Raw genomic sequence first — 21,672 nt, 5'->3', positions numbered from 1 at the left:
TTGTTTTTGTGGTAGCTTCTTTTTTCAATTAAACCTAATGCTTTCCCCAGTTTTAGTTAAAAATGGAGTTAAAGACTTCAAAATAGTTATGTGAATATCAAAAGAGCCATATGTTTACAGAAATTACTTTAACAAAACTTTAAGGAGCCAATTAAAAGTGTTTTCTTATTTTGACAAACACCAGTTCTCCATAAAGTAAACTGCTTCTAAAACCTCAGATTAGCACACTCCTGCTCGAGATAAGTGTCTCTAGTCGCACATTAAAAATATCTCCTCTGTGTTCTGAAATAAAGGCCAGCATACGTAAACAGCAGCATGGTGTACTCCAGCATCTTTGGCTCCTGACCTAGCAGGAAGCAGCCTGGGAGAGCGTGGACTCTGCCCAGCCAATTATAGCGCAGGGAGCACAGAACACGCTCAGGATAATGAGGCCCCTCTATGTATTCCTCTTCACCTCTAAGGGACCCCGCGATGGAAAACATGAGGACCCACTTTAACCCGACGTCGGCCCCCTCCATTACCCACTGAACTGCTCTCTTTAGCTTCCTTCACACTCTTTTCACCTAAACTGCTGGTTTAAAACTTTGCTGCGTGACCACAAGGTCTACAAAACACACGCTGCTGTGCTGCGAAGGCCCACCACATGGCTCATTGTTGCACTGCTGATTCTAAAAAGCTACATAGACAAAAAAAGCTAAAGGAATGGGCATATAAACATACATTCCTTGCGAAAGCTGGAGCCGTGTCACTTTCCTTGCTTGTTGTTTACACTGGCGGGGGAAAACAGAAATAGTAATCTGGTTGCATTGATGCATCTAAGATTTGTAAGGCACTGAAATCCAGTACCTTTCAAAAGTATTCACAAAACGTTCCACCTTTTGAAAAGATTTGACCACAAACTTCTACGTATTTTATAAGGATTTAACGTGACAGAATAAAACTAATTAAAATAAATCTGCAAAAGGTAGTGTGCATTTTAATTTGTAGAATCACCTTTTACTGCAATTACAGCTGCAAATATTTTTCATTACAAGCTTTGCGCATATGCCGACTGAAGATTTTGCCCATTCTGTTTTGCAGGATAGCTGATGTTCACTCAGGTTGGATAAGGAGCATCTGTATACAATTGGGCTGTTCTAACTGATGAACATGCTTTGATTTAAATCATTCCACAGTAGTTCTGGTTCCATGTTTAGGGTTGTAGGGTCCTGCTGAAAGGTCAACGTCACCCTAGTCATAAGGTTTTTGCTACCTTTAATAGGATTTCATCCAGGACTGCCCTGTATTTAGTCCAACGTTTCTGTCCCTGCAGAAGAAAAGCATCGGCACTGCATAATTCTGCCACCTCAATAAAACCAAAAAGTGAATTTTTGTCTCATTTGACCAGTGGACCTTCTTCCACATGTTCTTCCATGTGGTGGCGGGTAACAAACCTCAGGTGGGATGTGTTATTTTCTTTCAACAACGGCTTTCTTCTTGCTACTCTTCCATTTAAGTCCAGATTTGTGAAGTGTAGAGGGAATTGTTGTGCTCTCAACAGAACTGGAACTGGCTGTTTGGCATTTTATTTTGGGGTGCTACAAGACAGGGGTGCAACTTTTTACATAAATAAATCAAAAAGACAGTTTATCGTTTTATAATTAGGCACCTAACACACAAAATCTTAATAAATTATATTGAAATGTGTGTTATTTTTGTAACAAAATGTGTAAAAAAATTTTTAGGAATACTATTTGCAAGGTCCTCTTAGTCAGTGGCAGTACTGAGCTGGAACTGGAGTGACGAGTAATGCTTACTGGTTTTAGATATAATAGAGAAATCAATAAAGAGTGCAGATAGTGGACCTGATAGGTAAATGGTGTCAGATTAGTGTGGAACAGTCAGATACATTTCTGATGCACATCTAATAGGGGGGCGTCACTAATAAACATCCAAGCCCCCAACCCCCTTCTCTCTACAGGCATGATTGGTCCTGTCATTTGGACCCTCCAAACACGGACCATATGTGAGCTCACCCCTGGCAATCAGGCTGCATTGTGAAGCAGGCGGCTGAGTTCATCAGGAAAAAATTAGCCCGCCGCTTTGGAAGCCTCGTTCCTATTGGCCAGTCACATGGCCCGCTCTGTTTGAGGGCACCCCAGACATTCCTGCGGATAATCTTTTCCATTCCTCCGCTCAGCTCGGTGAGGACAGACCAAATCACAGCACAAGGCCTGCATTGTGAGGGTCCTGTTTTCAATGCCGTCTCTTTCTCTTTATGTTTTTCCATCTGCCTCACCTCATACACCACAATTCCAAAAAAGTAAAAACAGCATTTCCCATCAGTACTCATTTTCTCATTAAAGAACAAAAACATGGTAAAGGCTCGCCCCTTTTTGAGACAATCCTGAGGAAAAGCTACGAATCCTACATTTCTCACGATCCCTTTCCAGCAAGAGAAAAAAAAAGACAGAACAATGTAAAAACCGCTGAAACCGGAGCCCAGCCACATCAGTGTGCTGCCTTGAGTTCAGCAGATTGTAGAGGAAAACGGCTCCCCCCCGGACGAGGCTTGCTTCAGTTCCCAGAAAAACTCCTGCTTGGTCACCATTACACGCCTAACAGCTCCCACAGCAGCTTGTCATTGTGGGTATAGGCAGAGGTTGGAGGACAATCACACAATCTGGGGACACTGGTGGATTTATAGCAACACGTTCCATAATTAGACCCATGATTATTACAGACTCTATAAAGTTTAGAGCGGCTGTCCACTCTCTAACCAAACAATCGCTTTGCTTTTTCTCCTTCTCATGGCTGCCAAATATAACATAGAAATTACTTTCGCATCTCATGTAGAACAATGGCAACAAGGCTGCAATCATAAACTTCATCAACTCTGAAACTCCACCTCACCTCTCCATTTGGCCATTAACTTTGAGACAGACAAAATTAGCCAATCTGATTCAAACCTTAAAGTGCTACAGTTCCTAGAATATCCCAAAACCTTTGACATACTTCAGCAAGGCTACTTCTAATCCAGATGGTTTGGATTGTTCTGGAAACACATTCACCCTCACCACAAGTTGTGACAGTAAAATATGTTGCAATCAATCAAAACAACTGTGTAAAATGCACAAAGATGGGGGCGAGGTTGGTGGAATAACTGTGCACCTCATCATGCTGAAACTTGTTGATAAAAGTGTACTTGTCTGAGGAGAGGGGTTTAATTTTACCTTGGAAAAAAAAAAAAATCTTCCGCTGGGTTGCACATATTTTAATTATTTTCTTTCTTAAAACTAAAAAAAGACACTAAAATTAGGAAAATAAAATTGTCTACAGGGATTGCTGCGGCAGACGGGACCTGAGCTGCAGCTGAAGGCATATTTTTTGCTAGTACAGTATCTTGTCATGAATAGTAAAGACGGTCTGCTGTGAAATCCTCTCACAAAACTTTAGACAGGTAAGGAGTATCATCTTTCAAAGGGTATGAAGTCATGGGAAAAGGAAAGTTTTCACAACTGTGAATGAGGTCATGGGGAAAAGCTCCATGATTCAGGATCTTGTAGAGCACCTTTAGCACCAATCACTTTCAGTAGCAGTGGAAGAGGTTTGGCCTTTTATTTTCTACAATGTCAGTTCAATTCATTGGGGTTTGTGAGGATCCATTTTTGTGTAACTCTTTTAAGGTACCACCATTACATTCCAATCGATTTGAGGTCTGGAACATTACAATGTCAATACAACATTTTGTGTGAAATTTGTTTGGTACATAAATCTGCTTTTATTTCATGCTTTGATCCAACCAGTCAAGCAGATTTTTGGACTTTTTTTTTACTACATTGGACCTGGACTTTGACTAGGCCATTCCATCAGCTTGATTCTTTCCTTTTGGGCAATTCTGTTGTAGATTTGCAGCTGTATTAACAAAAGGTTTCATGTTGATGACCCGGTTTGGGCCACACTTCAGCTGTTGGACAGAGGATCTTTGGTATACAGAGGAGATCATGTTTAAGTCAATGAGTGCTTTTTGTCTTGGCCCTGTGGCTGCAAAACAAACCCAAATCATTACCCCTTCGCCACTTTGCTTGACAGCTGGAGTAAGCTGATTTGATTTTCTCCAGACATTCATTCATTTCTGAAGCATTTTGCTATACAAAAAATACTAATTACGAAGATGTTTTCTCATTCAACCATTTCAAACCAGCCATATGTGTTCAGTCTTCTTCCATTTGTCCTGTCATAAATATGCAAACAGAGGCCTGTAGAATTTGAGAATTTGATCTCTAAGCATTGCAAAGTCTGAGACAGAGGTGAATTTACTATAATGTGCATTCCTCAGGAAGAAAGGGCCATTCTTATGCCCCTGTCATTTCCAACACAGGAACCAGAGCCTAATCAGTGTACCAGAATGGAAATCTATCCCAAAAAACACCCCTGTTAGAGATGTACCTGACCCAAACCATCTGGTGGGAGGTTGCTAAACATGATTTACAGGCTAATTATTCTCAGCATTGCGTTTTCTTTTTTTTAGTTCATACCCTGTTCATGTTTTCTGTTATTTTTGAATTAAACAGGATTAATGAGTAATTTTGTTTTGAAATGCGCCGTTCAAACAAAATGAACAAAATGTTGGGATTTGCACATTATGTTACAGTAATAAATTACAATAAATTGCAGTTACGCAAGCAATAAACAATGCACTAAAACACTCTTAGAATTATTGCTGTGATGTCTGATTTCAATAAACTTAAAGTGCACTCCCTTGTTTCGTTATTTTTCCAATGCAGCCACAGTCTTAGCTTCAATGGGCAGAAATTACATAAAAGGTATGGTTTTGCACTTTGAAAAGTATTTAAGAAATAGCCTTCTGAGAAATTCCATGGAACAATTGTTCCGACTTGCATATTTGAAACACACCATTAAAATGTTTTGAATTTAAGAACAATGTTCATTGCTAAATTACGATGGACTTCAGATTGTTTGGAAATTGCCTTCTAGGAAGCAGCAGTAGCTTCTCTTTCTGTCTTGGCATTGTGTTAACGGGAACCAGTATATTCCAAACCAGCAAACCACTAAAATTCCTGCTTTTAAAGATGTGGCCACACTGAATGTAATTAATTTGTCGGGTTCTGGGAGCCTGTCTGTTTTCTGCTTGCTGCTAACCTTATTCGTCCAGCAGAGGGTGTCGAGCTACAGGAGGAATGTGGACAGGTGTTCCCCATCTTCTGATCGCCGTGTACGCTACTTAAGCCGTGGTTGCCTGCTACTCGTCGCCTGAGTGTTGAGCCTATGTGGTAATCATCTCGAGCCAGTTTTTGGGTTTTGATCTGCTCTGTTCCTTTCTGACATTTGTGTTTTCGCCTTAGGTATCAGTAACCTTGATGTCCATCGATCCCTTAACTATTCCTCGAGCGCTTGGAGCCTTTTGGATTACCTGTCTGGAATTCTACGTACACTCCTGGACTGAGCAATCTTCACCTTTTACTGGATCTGTGCTACATTACGACAAGCGTACTTCTCCTGCAGACCTGTCCACCCTCCTACGTAACTCCTGCTTCACCTTCCGCTCGCTTTCCACAGAAAGCACGTTTCGCTGTGAGCTCTACTTCAGTTCTCCTAAACCCCGTCTCCCCTGGCGGATTCCGTTCACTCTCTAGTAAGAGCATTTATTTATATTCATGATATTTATATTTATATATTTATATATACATTGCCGTCCTGTTTTCTTATCAGTTCTTTTTTCTCACACAGTTGGAGAGACCATATCCCTGTCATCCCTGTGTAGAATTTAGAAATAATAAACTTATTTTCACCGTTTGATGCTCTCTACTTGTGTTCTTTCTGCATGTGGGTCAGATCAGTGTCAAAAATGATGTCATAATTATTTAAAAGAATCTGATTAGCAGAACCTGGCTGCTACTCTCTGTCCAAAAATTTGGAACTAGCAAGGGATGTACTTAGTTTTTTACACGTCTGTAGCCAGAAAACACAGCATTCACTTTTTCGCAACAAACAAACATTCACTCCAAACATCAAAAGTACTATGAAAATAAAAACTACAAGAAACCAAAGAAATGCCTTCTGGACTTGATCAGCATAATTACATCAGTAAATTAGTTTTTTTCCTGCTCTATGAAAGGTCCAACTGTCACACTGAATTATTTTGAATTTGGAAAGACCTGCAGGGGATTTTGATCCAGGCTTATCAAACTCAAATGGATCTTATTATGCTGTTATTTACATACAGACCCTAAAACCTTTTTGTTTTGAGTATGTTTGTATTCTTTAGGAGACAAACGATTTTTGCTGAAGCTCGTGTTCACGGGTAGGTGTTCACAACCCATAGACAAATGTTCAATTCCAATTATGATAACAAGAGGACTTTTGAAACACAGTAGGAAATAATTAAGCAAGGATAAAGTAATACAATTGTATAAAATAGCAAAATGGAACATATAGTTGGTTCTGAGCTTATTAAAAAGATGAGCAATAAGAAGAACTTATCGCTAAAATAATGACATAAATAGGCAGAATGAGATAAATAAAGAGTTTCAAAAGATTTATAAGAAAAGATTGGCTTCACAATGTCTTCCCCGCCATACAGCGGATTGCAAATGTAAATATACCCCTTGAATTTTACAACAGCAAATTTCAATGTCTTTCACAGACCAACACATAACTGTGAGGGAACTGTGAGGGAAACTGATATATGGTTCAAAACCCAGCAGTTTGGATAGCTTTCTACCAGTTTTGCACATCTACAGACTGACGCTTTTAACCTATTTCCCACTCTTGCCACAGATTCCAAATTTGAACCTATGTCTGGAATTTGACTTGGACATTTTAATACAGGAATATGCTTTAATCGGAACCATTCCACTGTGGCTCTGGATGTATGTTTATGGTTATTGTCCTGCCGGAAGGTGAACTTCTGCCCGCTTCTTAAATATTTTGAAGCTTCTAACAAGTTTTCTTCCAGTATGTTTGTATTTAGCTCCATCCATCTTCCTAACAATCTGTCCCTGTTTTAAGAAATTAATTCCCACAACTTTAACTTGCCATCAGTTTTAACATTTGGGATGTGTGTTCAGGAAAAAGTGCAGTGTTATGTTCAGATAATAATGCTCCCCTTGCCCAGTATGACAGGTTTAGGTGGACAGCCATTACTTGGTTGATTTGCAGTCGTGCCATACTCTTTACATTTTCAGATGATGGACTGAGCAGGGCTATGAAAGCCTATGACATTGTTTTCTACCCCAAACCCTGCTTTAAATATCTCACAGCTTTCCACCTGACTTGTCTGATGTGTTCCTTGGTCTTCATGATGCTAATTGTTTTCTTATGTTCTCTAGCAAACCATTTCAATTAAATTACACACAGATAGACTATTTTTTGACAGTGTGACTCCTGAAGGCAATTTACTGCACTAGATGTTACTTATATGTAGATATATCAAAGTAAAGAGAAATTATTAAAACTGCATTTCACAATTTTAGGACATGTTATTTGTAATATATTCTGAGAACCATTTCCAGTTTCCAAAGATGCATTACTCTGTGTTGGTCTATCCCATAAAATCCCAGTATAATATGCTGAAGTTTGGGACTGTAATGTGACAAAATGTGAAAAAGTTCAAGGGGCATCATTATTTCTGCAAGGCTCTAAATACTGGGGAAATATAAGTTTATGGATAAAAAAAATGATCAAATGTTCTAATCAAGCTTTTGACAAGTTGAAGTGGCTTTTTCCGGCCGTAGAAATCATGCCTTCATCACATGATGAAGCCAGTCTCAGCACCGATGCTGGAGACAGAGCAAGGCAAGCCTCGGGGAAGGAATATATCAGCATTAACAAGATGTTCCACACAGCTTGGACCACCACATGAGAACACCACTAAGGTGTAAGAAATATGGAATATGGAAGTGTGTTGCAAGCTTTCTTAATCACACACAAGTTGTTGACAAAATGTAGAACTGGACAATCTTGAAAGCAAAAAAAAAAAAAAAAACAAGAAGTAATTGCATTTTTGATGATAGACCATCTGCAGCATATTGGAACATGGTGAGCACCTTAGAATACCAAAATCTTTGTGACTGAAATTTTCTTTACTTGTATAAGTAACAAGAAGGAAAATTTAGCCCCTTTAGAAACAATAGGTTTGTTTGCACAATTTACCTGAGGACAGGCGACGCTGATGTAGGTGACAAACACCGCTGAAACATGAACACGCCTCGGACGAACGACCTCGCTGCATGGGAGAAGCCAATGAGCACTGGGGCTTCAAAAACCCTGCAACATACAAGAGGAGAACACATTAGGAACTCATAAATAAAGAGTAACATGTGGTTGGTTGTTTTTTTTTTTTTTTGGGCCGCAGCTGATGAACGAATGTTTGAAGGTATTGTATGACCCCAAACTCAAAAATGAGAAATGGCTGACTTGAGACTTGTCCAGCAGACAGTCACTCACACCCTCCACATTCAGGATAAGACAAAAATGGTCATTGCTAAAGAAGCTGGCAATTCACAAAGTGCTGTATTGCAAGTGTATTAATGAACAGTTGAGTGGAACGAAAAGGTGTGGAAAAAAACAGTCCACAAGCAACTTGTCGGTGATGATTTGGCGAGCCATGTCATCTGCTAGTATTAGCCCACTGTCTTTTAAGTCCAAAGTCAGCATAGCCACCTACTTCGAAATTTTAGAGCACTTCAAACAGGCGCACAAGCAACAATTATTACTTTGGGGAAGATTCACAAGGTGTGAACTGCAGCTGGAGGCAAAGCTACCACACTCAAGACATGATTGTCTTTTTTGTGTGAAGTCACTCCTAAATCAGAGACAATGTCAGAGGCATTCTAGATCCAGTTAAGACCAAAAATTATTCATACCCCTGGCAGATTTAGGTATAAAGTTATCTTTAAATTTAACCAAGATGTTTCTTCTATTTGGAAGTAATAACAATGTTTTTTAATGGCCTAGCCAGAATTCTGTTTTGAATCTGATAGAAACCTGTGGAGGGAGCTAAAGATTAGGGTGATGGGAAGGAGGTCTAAAACCTCAAAGATTTGGAGCTCATCACCAAAAAAAAAACAAAAGGTCAAAATACAAGTGAAAACATGCGAAAAGCTGGCCAGCAATTATAAGAAACATCTTATTGTTATGATGCCAGTAAACAAAATAGAGAAATAATCTTTCTTTTTCAACTGACACTCCTTTTACATTGTTTTATCAGTTGAGAGAAGCCTGTCAGAAACAAGCTTATTTACTTAATGAAAATAATTTTTAATCCAAACCTGCCTGGGTTATAATGAATCATTTTGTCTAAACTATATGTATGAAATACATCACTCTTCATATTACCTTCAACTTAATATTGTGTAAAATCCTTTTTTGTTCATACAGGGATAAATTGCGTTCTTCAGAAGTTTGGCTGGTCTTCAAACCTAATAAATTTAATAAAATATAATAAAATTAGACGCTGACATCACTGTAAAAGTAACATACCTCGCCCTGAAGATGCAGAGTACTGTGACGAGTACACCAACACCATTAATCTCAATACCCAGGCACCATAAAAACCAGAAGAGAATCAAAAGTTACAAACATACTTAAAAGACATGACAGGACTTTATGTTTTACTAAGTCTGCTTCATTCTGTCACATTTAGGCCCATGTAATATGTTTTTAATGGCAAAATACAATACAGTGTGACAAAAGCATCATGAATCTACTGTATAAAACATGAATTTAAACTGAACTTGTGAACTAAATTAACTTTCTATAATATTGTAATAAACTGAGCTGCAACTACTGTATACAGCTGGATCTCACCACATTCTGCATCTGCATCCCAATCAGAGCTGCTTAACAGTGTAGAGAACCTGCAGGATACTAATTAATCCAGGACTGGTAGAAGACAAAAGGCTACTGGGCACAGCTATGAGCTCTGGAGATCTGTGTGGGCAAAATGCCACAATAGGGGTTGCCTCGAGGGGCTGGACGAGGCCGTCTTACTGTCTGTCTTGGAGGTCATGGGGGTCACTTTCAATGGGGTGGTCATTATCTGGCACAATGAGGCAACTGTGGCGGCTGTAACCCCCTCCAGCCAAGCACTCACCAGTCATTTGCACCATTCAGGAAAAAAGAGGGAGCAGCAAACAAAGAGAGACACATTTTTGTTTTATTTAAATAAAAATATTTTTTGCAATGATGTTGAAACAAAAAGGATCAAAAACCTGTCAAATGAGACCCAGTATTCCTCTCAAATGCTTGCTGTTTTCCTAAACCAACTTTAGGCGACATATGAGAGGCATTTTACTTTATGACTGACGTAGCTTCTAGCGAAGCTGAGATTTATTTGTGCACTTTGAGACACTTCTTTTTTATTGACATGAGGGGATCATGAGGCAGCGACAAACTTATGAAAATTCTAACTTTATTAATTTCTTCTGAAGACCTTTGGATCTTCAGCAAACATCAGTAGAGGAAGCCGCCCTCCCGTTGCTTCTTTCCTCCCGCGTCACTATTTTCAGCATGAAAAACATGTCACTCCAGATGAGCTCAGAGAATGACATTTAAAACAGGAAAAGGGATATTGAATTAGCTCCCCATGATAAGCTGTCTTAGATGCTGATATTATTTTTATGCTTTTGTGGATGCGCGAGTGAGAGCGTGTGTGCACGTGTGCCGTTATGCAGATGTGTGACCAGGCAGCTTTTGTGTCCGATGCATTTCCCTCTAAGCTTTGATAGAATCAGGTGGGAAAGAAGCTAACATGGACGGACTCAGATAAGTATGAAAACTGCAAATGAAGTAAAAAGATGAACAGGGACTCTAAATGATACACAAGAAGCAAACATGATTCTTCACAGTTCATTTATCTTGTTATATACAAAGCACAATATTGTTATTGTTATCAGATCTTGGGAAATATTCAAAGCAACAGAGATGCCTTATGGATATCACACAGAACAATAGCAGGTTGGAGGGCCAAAACTACAATAGTGCTAACAGTTTATCTTAATAAATCTGCACAATAACTTTAGATCTGGGCTTGGGGTTTCAAATACTCAAAGAACACAAAATAAATTTTGAAGGAGGATGTAATGATTAATTCATCTCCCAGAACAATGCAAGACAAGATTTCTACCATATTTTCAAGAAAACAAACTGGGTTTTAAATGACTGTAATCACTCTAGAATAATTCATTTCTGTTTGACTTTTCCCAAGTACTGCAGTTTTGATGGGTGGCCCTGATGGTAAAAACAGCAGACAAAGATGCACTTTTTGGGTTTTATTTTACAAGTTGAACTGTTCACAGATGAAAACCCATTTTTTCATAAATATCTCCATCTAATTTGAGGCTGAAAATATTTTATTTGAAAATAAAATGTCATTGTTATGTGCCAGACGTCTTGCAGTCTGATCTTAAAAGTCATCTAGTATTACTTGGCATAATTTTGATCATTCTTTTGATTTCTGTATTCCTTACATTAAGTTAAAACTCAGTCTGAAATGTTAAAAATGGCATAAAAACAAAGTTAAAATAGATCCAACAAGTTAAACCACATGTAAGTAAGCATTCTAATGATCAAGTTTAATATACACAAAATAATGAGTTACAGATAAAAAGCTAAGTGTCGTGTACATGTGCTTTATTCCCAAGGTTTTGAGACAAAGAGTCTTTCAAAGTTATACCCGGAAAGTATTCCTTCTTCTCATGAGTCCAAGTGAGCAGGAACTCTGTTTAACAGTGAATTAGAGAAGGGGGAAAGGGTTTACTTCACTTAATTACATTTACTTCATCTTAGCCAAAAGCATCAACTTTTTAAGGGACACAGTACAAACTGTTTTATACAAAGAGGTCGAAGGGCAAACAGTGACACAAGCTCCAAGTTCTGAGCAATGTCACTGAACATTAAGCCATTATCATATGTGCAAAGCCTCCTCAGTCAAGTTACATTTTTCCAAAATCAGGAGTAAATTAAGGAGACAGCAGCTCGCCCTAAAAAAAAAGCCCCACGCTCTGAGCCATCCACTGGAATAATGTTCCCACGACACAGAGTTATGTTAGTATGAAGTTGGAATTTTACCTAAAGCTGAGATGGAGCAAAGGAAAGTGGGACAAACTAGTTTTAGACAGAACATAATCTGAGCATTTTAAAAAACCTTTTAAAAATACCCAAATGAAACTGTATCTTTTGCTATTTTCAATGTAAATACTGACTTACATGAACATTTTGTCAGTTGCTAATGATTCATTACTTGACTTAAAAAACAACCAATTCCAAGAAATATAATTACAAATCTAATAAAACATTCAGCATTGTGACAGCTGCAAAAATATTTGGAAAACCATAGAGTTAAGAGGCACTTATCCATCTTATTCTCTTGGCCTGACGCGGAATTATTTTCCCTTGTTTTGCTTTCTTGGCCTTGAAGTGAATGATGAAAGTGGGTGGATGTGTTTGTGCAGGTTGAGGATCTGCTGTCATCACTGGTAAAAGTTGGTACATGTCTCGTCATTAAATCCCAGCGTTCATGCTATGTCCTGGCTTGTATATTTGAGCAGAAATGTTTGATGTTGCTTTTCATTTAGAAACAGAAAGGATCTTATTAGATTTAATACAGTTCCTTGCAAAGGTATTTATACCTTTCGAGCTTTTCACATTTTGTCACATACCAACTAAAGTATCTCAATGTATTTCTTGTTACGAATGAAAATCTTAAAAGTCTGGCATGTACATATGCATTTAGCCCCCATTATTTCGATACCCCTAAATTAAATCCAGTGCAACCAATTACCTTCTGAACCTAATTAGTACATAGAGTCTACCTGGAATTTTCATTACAACAAAATATCCCAAGCTTTGACTATACTGAAAATAGAAGAAGTACAGCACAACTGCAAACCTACCAAACCATGGTCGTCCACCTAAAATGACACGACGGGTAAGGAGAACATTAATGAGATAAGCAAATAATAGCCCAAAAGTAACTCTTGAGGAGCTGCAGAGATGAAAAACTCAACCTTGAAGACTGAAAAACTGGGAGAGCCAGATGACATGACAGTTATTAGTTGTGCTCTTGTCAATCCTGGCCTTTATGGAAGAGTGGCAAGAGGAAAGACACTGTTGAAAGATAGTCCTATTTCTACATTGCCAGTAAGTAAGGAAGGTTCTCTGAGACCATAACTTTAACTTCTAGCCTGCATAGACATAGTTATATGTGGCTAAAAACTAACACCTTAATCACACCATAAAACAGGTGGAAGCAGCATCATGGTGTGTGGACGCCTTTCTTCAGGAGGTGAAGTAAGCTTGTTAGAGTCAAAAGAAAAGGTGTCAGAGGCTGCAAAAGAATTCTGACTGGGCTGGAGATTGATTTTCCCACAAAACAAAGCCCCGTAACAGACACCAAGAACTACAATGGAATGGTTTAGATTAAAGCAACTTGAATGTTAGAATAGCCTAGACCTGAATATAATTGACAATCTGACAATAATTAAAAATCATTGTTTGCAGATGTTCTCTATCCAATTTGACAGAACATGAGCTATTTTGCAAAGAACTGGCACATTTTTCTGTCATTGACGATTAACACTAGTAAAGACTGAAGCTGAACAATAGATGGAATTGCAGTCATAACCATAGAATCAGTGTGGGCAACATCATGATTGAAAGAGACTACTACTCATATGCAATACTGGGTAGGATATAATATTCCAGGTGCCATGCTTTCACGCTCTGCACATCTATGTTATATTTGGCTAGATGCTAGAGCTTATATTCAGGGGCGGGGTCATTTTGGTGGTTTGGTGATGGTACAGGAAGAATAATGTCTTAAAAATGATGGGTAATGATAATCAATTTCATTATAATGAGTTTCAGCAATAATGTGGCAATTCAATATTTTCCTGGAGTAGAGACATACCCCAAAAGACTTGCAACTCTATTTTGTTTAGGCCATGAACCATTTTTTCTGCACTTCAGCAATAGGCAACCCTTTGTGCTGGTCTATTGCAAGAATCCCAATGTAATATATGGACGTTTGTGGTTGTACTCGTACTCGTCGTCTTCCGCTTTATCCGGGACCGGGTCGCGGGGGCAGCACACTCAGCAGAGACGCCCAGACGTCCCTCTCCCCAGACACCTCCTCCAGCTCCTCCGGGGGGAGCCCAAGGCGTTCCCAGGCCAGCCGAGAGACATAGTCCCTCCAGCGTGTCCTGGGCCACCCCCTGGGCCTCCTCCCGGTGGGACGTGCCTGGAACACCTCCCAAGGAAGGCGTCCAGGAGGCATCCGGTATAGATGCCCGAGCCACCTCAACTGGCTCCTCTCGATGTGGAGGAGCAGTGGCTCTACTCCGAGCCTCTCCCGGATGGCCGAGCTCCTCACCCTATCTCTAAGGGAGTGCCCAGCCACCCTACGGAGGAAGCTCATTTCAGCCGCTTGTATCCGGGATCTCGTTCTTTCGGTTATGACCCAAAGTTCATGGCCATAGGTGAGGGTAGGAACATAGACCGACCGGTAAATCGAGAGCTTCGCTTCTCGGCTCAGCTATCTCTTCACCACAACGGATCGGCACAGCGCCCCCATTACTGTGGCAGCTGCATCGATCCGTCTGTCGATCTCCCGCTCCATTCTTCCCTCACTCGTGAACAAGACCCCGAGATACTTAAACTCCTCCACTTGAGGCAGGAACTCCCCTCCAACCTGAAGATGACAAGCCACCCTTTTCCGGTCAAGAACCATGGCCTCGGACTTGGAGGAGCTGATTTTCATCCCTGCCGCTTCACACTCGGCTGCAACCCGCCCCAGTGCGTGCTGTAGGTCTTGGCTAGAGGGGGCCAGCAGGACCACGTCATCTGCAAAAAGAAGAGACAAAATCCTCTGGTCCCCTCATCCAACCCTGATGCCCTGCCAGCTTTTTAACCACCTCGGTGACTTCAGCCTGTTGATGAAAGAGTCCAACCCCGAGTCCCCGGCCTCTGTTTCCACCAGGGAATGCGTGATGGCAGGATTGAGGAGATTCTCGAAGTACTCCTTCCACCACCCGATATTGTCCCCAGTCGAGGTCAGCAGCTCCCCACCCCCACTGTAAACAGTGTTGGCAAAGCACTGCTTCCCCCTCCTGAGGCGCCGGACGGTTTGCCAGAATAGCTTCGGGGCCAACCGGTAGTCCTTCTCCATGGCCTCACCGAACTCCTCCCAGGTCCGAGTTTTTGCCTCTGCCACTGCCCGGGCCGTGGCACGCTTGGCCCCACGGTACCTGTCAGCCGCCCCAGGAGTCCCACAAGCCAACCACAGCCGATAGGACTCCTTCTTCAGCTTGACAGCGTCCCTTACTGCCGGTGTCCACCACCGAGTTTGGGGATTGCTGCTGCGACAGGCACCGCAGACCTTATGGCCGCAGCTACGGGCGGCAGCATCGACAATAGATGCGGAGAACATGGTCCACTCAGACTCTATGTCTCCAACATCCCTCAGAATCTGTTCAAAGCTCTCCCGGAGGTGAGCGTTGAACACATCCCTGGCCAAGGGGTCCGCCAGACGTTCCCAGCAGACCCTCACTATGCGCTTGGGCCTGCCAAGTCTGTCCAGCTTTCTCCTCCCCCAGCAGATCCAACTCACCTCCAGGTGGTGATCAGTGGACAGCTCAGCCCCTCTCTTCACCCGAGTGTCTAAAACATGCGGCCGAAGGTCTAATGATATGACAACAAAGTCGATCATTGACCTCCTGCCTAGGGTGTCCTGGTGCCAAGTGCACTGATGGACACCCTTATGTTTGAACATGGTGTTCATTATGGACAATCCGTGACTAGCACAGAAGTCCAATAACAAAACACCGCTCGAATTCAGATCGGGAAGGCCATTCCTCCTCCCAATCATGCCTCTCCAGGTGTCACTGTCGTTTCCCACGTGGGAGCTGAAGTCCCCCAGCAGAAAAATGGAGTCCCTGGGAGGGGCACTATCCAGCACCCCCAACAGGGACGCCAAGAAGGCCGGGTACTCTGCACTACCAATCGGCCCGTAGGCTGAAATGATAGTTAGAGAACTCTCCCCAACCCGAAGGCGCAGGGATGCGACCCTCTCATCCACTGGGGTAAACCCCGACACGAGACGGCTGAGCTGGAGGGCAACAAGCAAACCCACACCAGCCCGCCGCCTCTCCCCTTGGGCCACTCCTGAGTAGAAGAGAGACCAGCCCCTCTCAAGGAGATGGGATCCAGAGCCCACGCTGTGCGTGGAGGTGAGCGCGACTATTTCTAGTCGATATCTCTCGACCTCCCGCACAAGCTCAGGCTCCTTCCCCCCCAGCGAGGTGACATTCCACGTCCCTAGAGCCAGCCTCCGGGGATGCTTAGGCTGGCCGCCCAATCCTCTTTGCACTGTTCCCTCACGGTTCCCCCTGCAGGTGGTTGGCCCACTGGGGGTTTGTGGTTGTACAAGGGGTATTGATACTTTTTCAAGCAAAACCTTATTATCTTTAAGAGAGATCATGTACGTTCAGAGCAATGTAAACATGCTATGGGTTTCCTCATTAAATTCAATCAGCTAATGAAATCACATATAGCATTTACAGCCTTGTGTTAATGAAGGAGAGCCTTAAAGACGTTCTGCTAATGAAAGCAGGATTTTTATTGATAGACTGGCTTATAAGAAAGAGACTTAATGACAAGGTTCTAATTAAACATAGGTGTGCAAATTTACCACAGCAATAAAAGTAACAGATGAGAGTAGAAGTGGAGCATATTTATTTAGGGCTATTTTTACTTTAGCAGGTTAACTTTAAAAAAAAATCAAACATAAATGCAGCATTTACAACAGTTTAAGTTGGAGTTCCTGACAGCTGTTTGCTCTCCACAGTGTCCTGGTAATCAAGCCCAAGGTCAAAGTTCATCAGGGCCCTCAATGCAAATCCAAAGTGTAATAAAAAACGAGTTTCCCTCATGGGAGTCCAGGGTGCAAGGCATTTGTAAAGTGCACAGAGGGGTGGACCAGCAGCGGCCATTAATTGCTATACTTAACCATTGTGGATGCCATTCACCTTCAGGGTCCACATGAGGAAAAGGAAACCATAAAAGACCCATCCTCATACATACCCACTGAGCAATATCCTTTGTCTGTCCTTTACAGCAACCTTGAAGACTGATAATGTTAATATGTCCCTAAAACACCACATCTATCATACAGGAATTTCTGTTTGATTCAAATAAAATAATCACATTTTTACAGTACTTCTCTGTTTGTTTAACCCCACTGAATATGTGGAAGCTTTAAATAAAAAGGCATGTACAAATTTTTACCAAGGCCTTGAAAAACAACAATTCATTTTTTACTTTTATCTTTGTAAAGCTAATCCACACTAAATGACCATTTATCTTGTAATCATCTTCAAACTGTAGTGAATGACTATGTACTACTGCAGATACATAGTCCATGGTTTCAGTGATAGCAAAAACTGTTTACATTTCATAAAAGTTCACTAAAGTTCTACTCTTAGATGTTAAAAAATGATGTTTGGTTTGGATACGGTTTCATAGAATTTGTGGTAAATATAAAACTTGAGTACAAGGGCTTATAAATGGAAAAAAATGAATTCTAAATGACATTTTACACAGCGGTGTGGATTTCTTTGGCGTACAATTTTCTCTGCCTTGAGGGCAACATCAGCAATCCAAGGGCTTGTTTAGTCCTAATGGAAGCATAAACAGACTCTGCAGAAACAGATGCCCAAAAAGACCTTGGCAGGAAGACATTTTCAGGTTCAGCCACAACAACCCAAATCCCTCGCTGCAAAACGTTCCTTAACAAAATGACAAGGGTTCTTATGAGCTGTCCTTGCCTAAAAGGACAAAGGCGACTAAAAGCTGCAAACTGGCATCTGTTTCCTGAACTGCGCAGAACCGACTACTTTTTAAGTCTAAAGCAGCCATAAAAAGTTAAATGGACAGTTTTACTGAATGACTTATTAAGCAACTTAAATTTCTGTGAGACCCAGAGTGAGGCACTTTGAAATAAATAAGTGCACCTTTCTGTAACAGCTCTACCTTTCTATAATGGGTGTATATTTTAACACATCCTCGGGATACTGAAATTGGCAGTTGCAGTTGCAGTTGCAGTTGGGCATGGCATTCGAAATGGCAAACACCTACAGGTAAGGCAGAACCTATAAGTAGTTCTGCCTACTAGTATTAAAATAGTGAAAATGTATAAGTGTATTTAATGCAATAATTTGTATTCAGTCCATAAAATACCAGTAAAAAAACAATAACATAGCCTGTTTATTTAGAAATCTAATGCAAATTTAGCATTCTGTGTGGGCTAAAATGATTTAAAATAATATGTTTGGTATTTGCACCACTGGAATAAAAGTTTCAGAAAACATGTACCATGTTGTGAAGAATTTAAATTTAGTTAAGTGGTATTAAGTTAAATAGCACTTATGTTTTGTGTAGAATTGAAAGCTAGCAATCAAAAACTAGCAATTGCATGCCAAGGAGAGTTTCATATCTTTGTTAAATTAAAGTACTGAAATTGCTTTTTGATTTTTAAACATTTTTGTATTTTCATCATTGACTAAAATGTAAAAAAATAATAATAAATTGTGCTTTGAAGAATCTGCAACTGGTGTAAAATAACCCATTGCTAGTTAGAAAGGAACAAATCTGAAGCTATCTTTTGCACATTCAGCGAGCCGCAGTATATTCAAATATTTTCTTCAGTGCTTATCTTGCACCAAGAATAGAACCATTCAAACCATTTAAAATAGTGAGGGTGTCTTCGGTCCTTTTTTCGCCGGACAATACAAAGTGCAACCAGCTAAAAGCTTCACAAGACTTACTCCAGCCAAGAAATACTGTGATGTTTAAATATGGCAATATCTTTTGGCACAAGTTTTAGTCACACCCTTAATTTTGAAATAATTTTTAAAATAACTGTCGATTCCTTGTATTTTTTAAGTTTTGACTTGCAGCTTGAAAATCTGTTGTTAATTAAGGTATTATATTCTGTGCCAGACATCTTGTGATTTCAGTCTAACAATTAACGATGCCTGCTCTTAGTTTTTTATAACCTTGGACAACAAAACAAAAGCATATGAAAATGTTATGTCTATCACCTGAATGACAGGAAAACCAAAGAAGAAACAACAGCTTTGAAACATTCAGTGGTATTTCTTCTAACTGATAAAGCTTTTTTTTCCTATAAAAGAACATATATATAATTTCATATGAATTTCTTGCAATGAAAAATACTTATACATCTAACAGAACAGAACATTTAGGCAAGAGGCTTCAACTACTTGTGCCGTTGTGGGTATGAATAATCAACTCGAGCACCTGCAAAAATGAAATCTCTTTTTACACCCACTTTTATGCCAAAACCAAACTCTTGGCTCTCTCAGACACTCGGTGCACCTGCACAGATATCAGCCACTAAGTAGATTTAGACTCAGCAACTGCATTCAGGGACTAGTTAAAGCCAAACGGCAAATGGATGTGTTTTGGCAGTGCCTCCGTCATAATCTGTCTCTTAAGTTCACCTTTCCAAAAAAGATGAACTGCCCTCTCTTTGTCTCTCTCTTACTCTCTCTCTCTCTGGGTTGCATAAAACATGAAACTTCAACGATGTTTTGCAGAGATCAAACCAAAGTCCCAGTTCCTGATTATTTATTACAGTCATTTATCTCACTTGCTGTGACATGATGAAGCCAAAGGAAGGCCAACGGTGAACAACCCCCGACAGACATGGGGGGGAAGAAAAACCGAAAGACTGTGGTAAATGAGGTTAGAGGGGAAGAAAAGAAAGGGGCTGGTTCAAAGCCTACTTCTGCATGTCAGAACCTTTCTCCGGGGCAAATTGGAGAACAAGGGCCTCACTGCGGCCTGGCAGCCAGAGCCACTCCTTGGGCAAATGACTCCTAATCAAATTTGTGTGATTTTTGGACTGTGTGGGTAAAAGAGGCCCCTTTCACCAAATGGACAGAGACAAGAAACATTTAACAATCTACTATCCCTCTGCTGATCTTTACAGTAGCTGTTCACATGACAGACTATCTACCCACACCAACAGCCCTTGGCAAAGCACACACTGGCCTCTCTCAGCTGTGAAATATTACCACTAGAAAGGGAGAGATAAAAAGTAGGTTTACGGGCTTCCTCAAATGGATAACGGGTGGATTATCATCCACCGTTTTGCAATATTCCCTTTGATTTCCAGTGTTCCAGTGTCAAATCAAAACTGCTTAACTGATGGTCGCATTGTGATACAGGTCATTCCATCAACTTTAACTTGTCCACCTATGGTTAAAATAAAGCCTGGCTTTACAATACGCAGATGAATCTTCTGCATAAGGAATATTTAAAAGAAAACTCTGAGGCCCAAAGCGTTTGTGCGACCCGTGTCCCACTCACTGCCTGTCTGGATCCGGGAGCACGCTTCCTGTTAGCCTGCAAAATTGACTTTACACGCCTACGCTTCCATCACCACAGAGTCCCCCATTAACCTCATCCTCCCACATTGGCAGAGCACACCTTGCGTTCGTGCGCTCAGGATGTAAACATGAAAATTGCAAACAACCAAGAGCAAAACAAAAGGAAGGACCTGTTCTGCCACCCATGCTCTCAATTTGTTTTTCTCTCATGAACAATATGCTCTATAAGACTCATCCAAAACCAGACAATAGTCTGGTGAAAACTAAAACTGAAATCATTTTGTATTATACATCATTATGAAACCTTCGACTTACTCCTACTGATGGTTTACATCAGTAGGAGTAAGATCAAACAACATCAAATTCAGCTTCTTTGAAAGACCTTGATTCTTTTCATCGGGACAAGGACAACTGTTCTAAACAAATTAACTCCAACCGAAGGATTTTAAAACCAAACTGGCACTTTCCCAACCATCAACACTGACATGTTCAAAAGCAGAGGATTTGTGTTTATATCTCAGCTAAACCTTTTTGACTATGACTACTATCCTGACTTGCTCCAAAGGAACACGAGACTTAAAGTCAATTCAACCCTTAGGTAATTTTTTTCCCCAATTTCATAACAACACTTTGCCATTTCATCCATTACCACTTTTATTTTGTACCAATGATCAAGATGTTTCATACCCATATATTTAGGGCATTGTACATATGTTCATTTTTCATACTACTTAAGTACTTTCATGAATCATGGAGATAGTCAAAAAATGCTCAAATGTCATTTTTAATTCAATTTTCTGAAGACTTCGTATTACACAAAATTGTTAACTTTGAAGTTCTGATCCTTATTTGTTCCAGATAAGTGAAATCTTTTTTTTTTGTTTTTAAAGATAAGTATACTTTAATGATAACCCACTGAAGCCAAAATAACTCGGAGGGACCCCCCTCCTGGAAGATATTATTTATAACCAGATTTGAAGACAATAAGCTGTGAGTAGAATCTAAAAAAATGACTTGAAATCTGCGGTTGTCAAAGTGAAGGAAAGAAGCGTCCCTAAAGTGGGTACGAACTGATGCCTGGTTGGTAGGAAAGGTCCGGTCTATTCCGTACCAGAAAGATTCTAGTTCAAAACCCTTTGGAAACATTGGTTATGAAATGGGGCCATCAGAAACAAGACAGATTGTACAACAAACTCAGGAACCAAATAACCAAAACTACAAAAGGTACGAAATGGTGAAGGGGCAAAATGACCAGGAG

At 40.5% G+C, this 21,672-nt stretch overlaps 1 protein-coding gene across 2 annotated transcripts in view; it reads right to left on the bottom strand.

Annotated features, from left to right (window-relative positions):
- Positions 1 to 21,672, bottom strand: part of rxraa (retinoid X receptor, alpha a) — a 156,573-nt gene that overhangs the window by 108,042 nt on the left and 26,859 nt on the right. For both annotated transcript variants that reach the window (XM_047372393.1, XM_047372394.1), the window contains exon 2: positions 8,155 to 8,268. In XM_047372393.1, the coding sequence (XP_047228349.1) occupies positions 8,155 to 8,268 (114 nt within the window). The remainder of the gene's footprint in view (positions 1 to 8,154; positions 8,269 to 21,672) is intronic.

This window comes from Girardinichthys multiradiatus, chromosome 8, assembly GCF_021462225.1.
Source record: "Girardinichthys multiradiatus isolate DD_20200921_A chromosome 8, DD_fGirMul_XY1, whole genome shotgun sequence".
NCBI classification, from domain to species: domain Eukaryota; kingdom Metazoa; phylum Chordata; class Actinopteri; order Cyprinodontiformes; family Goodeidae; genus Girardinichthys; species Girardinichthys multiradiatus.
Note: the sequence above shows the minus strand (reverse complement) of the source record. Positions and strands in the feature narration are given on the sequence as shown.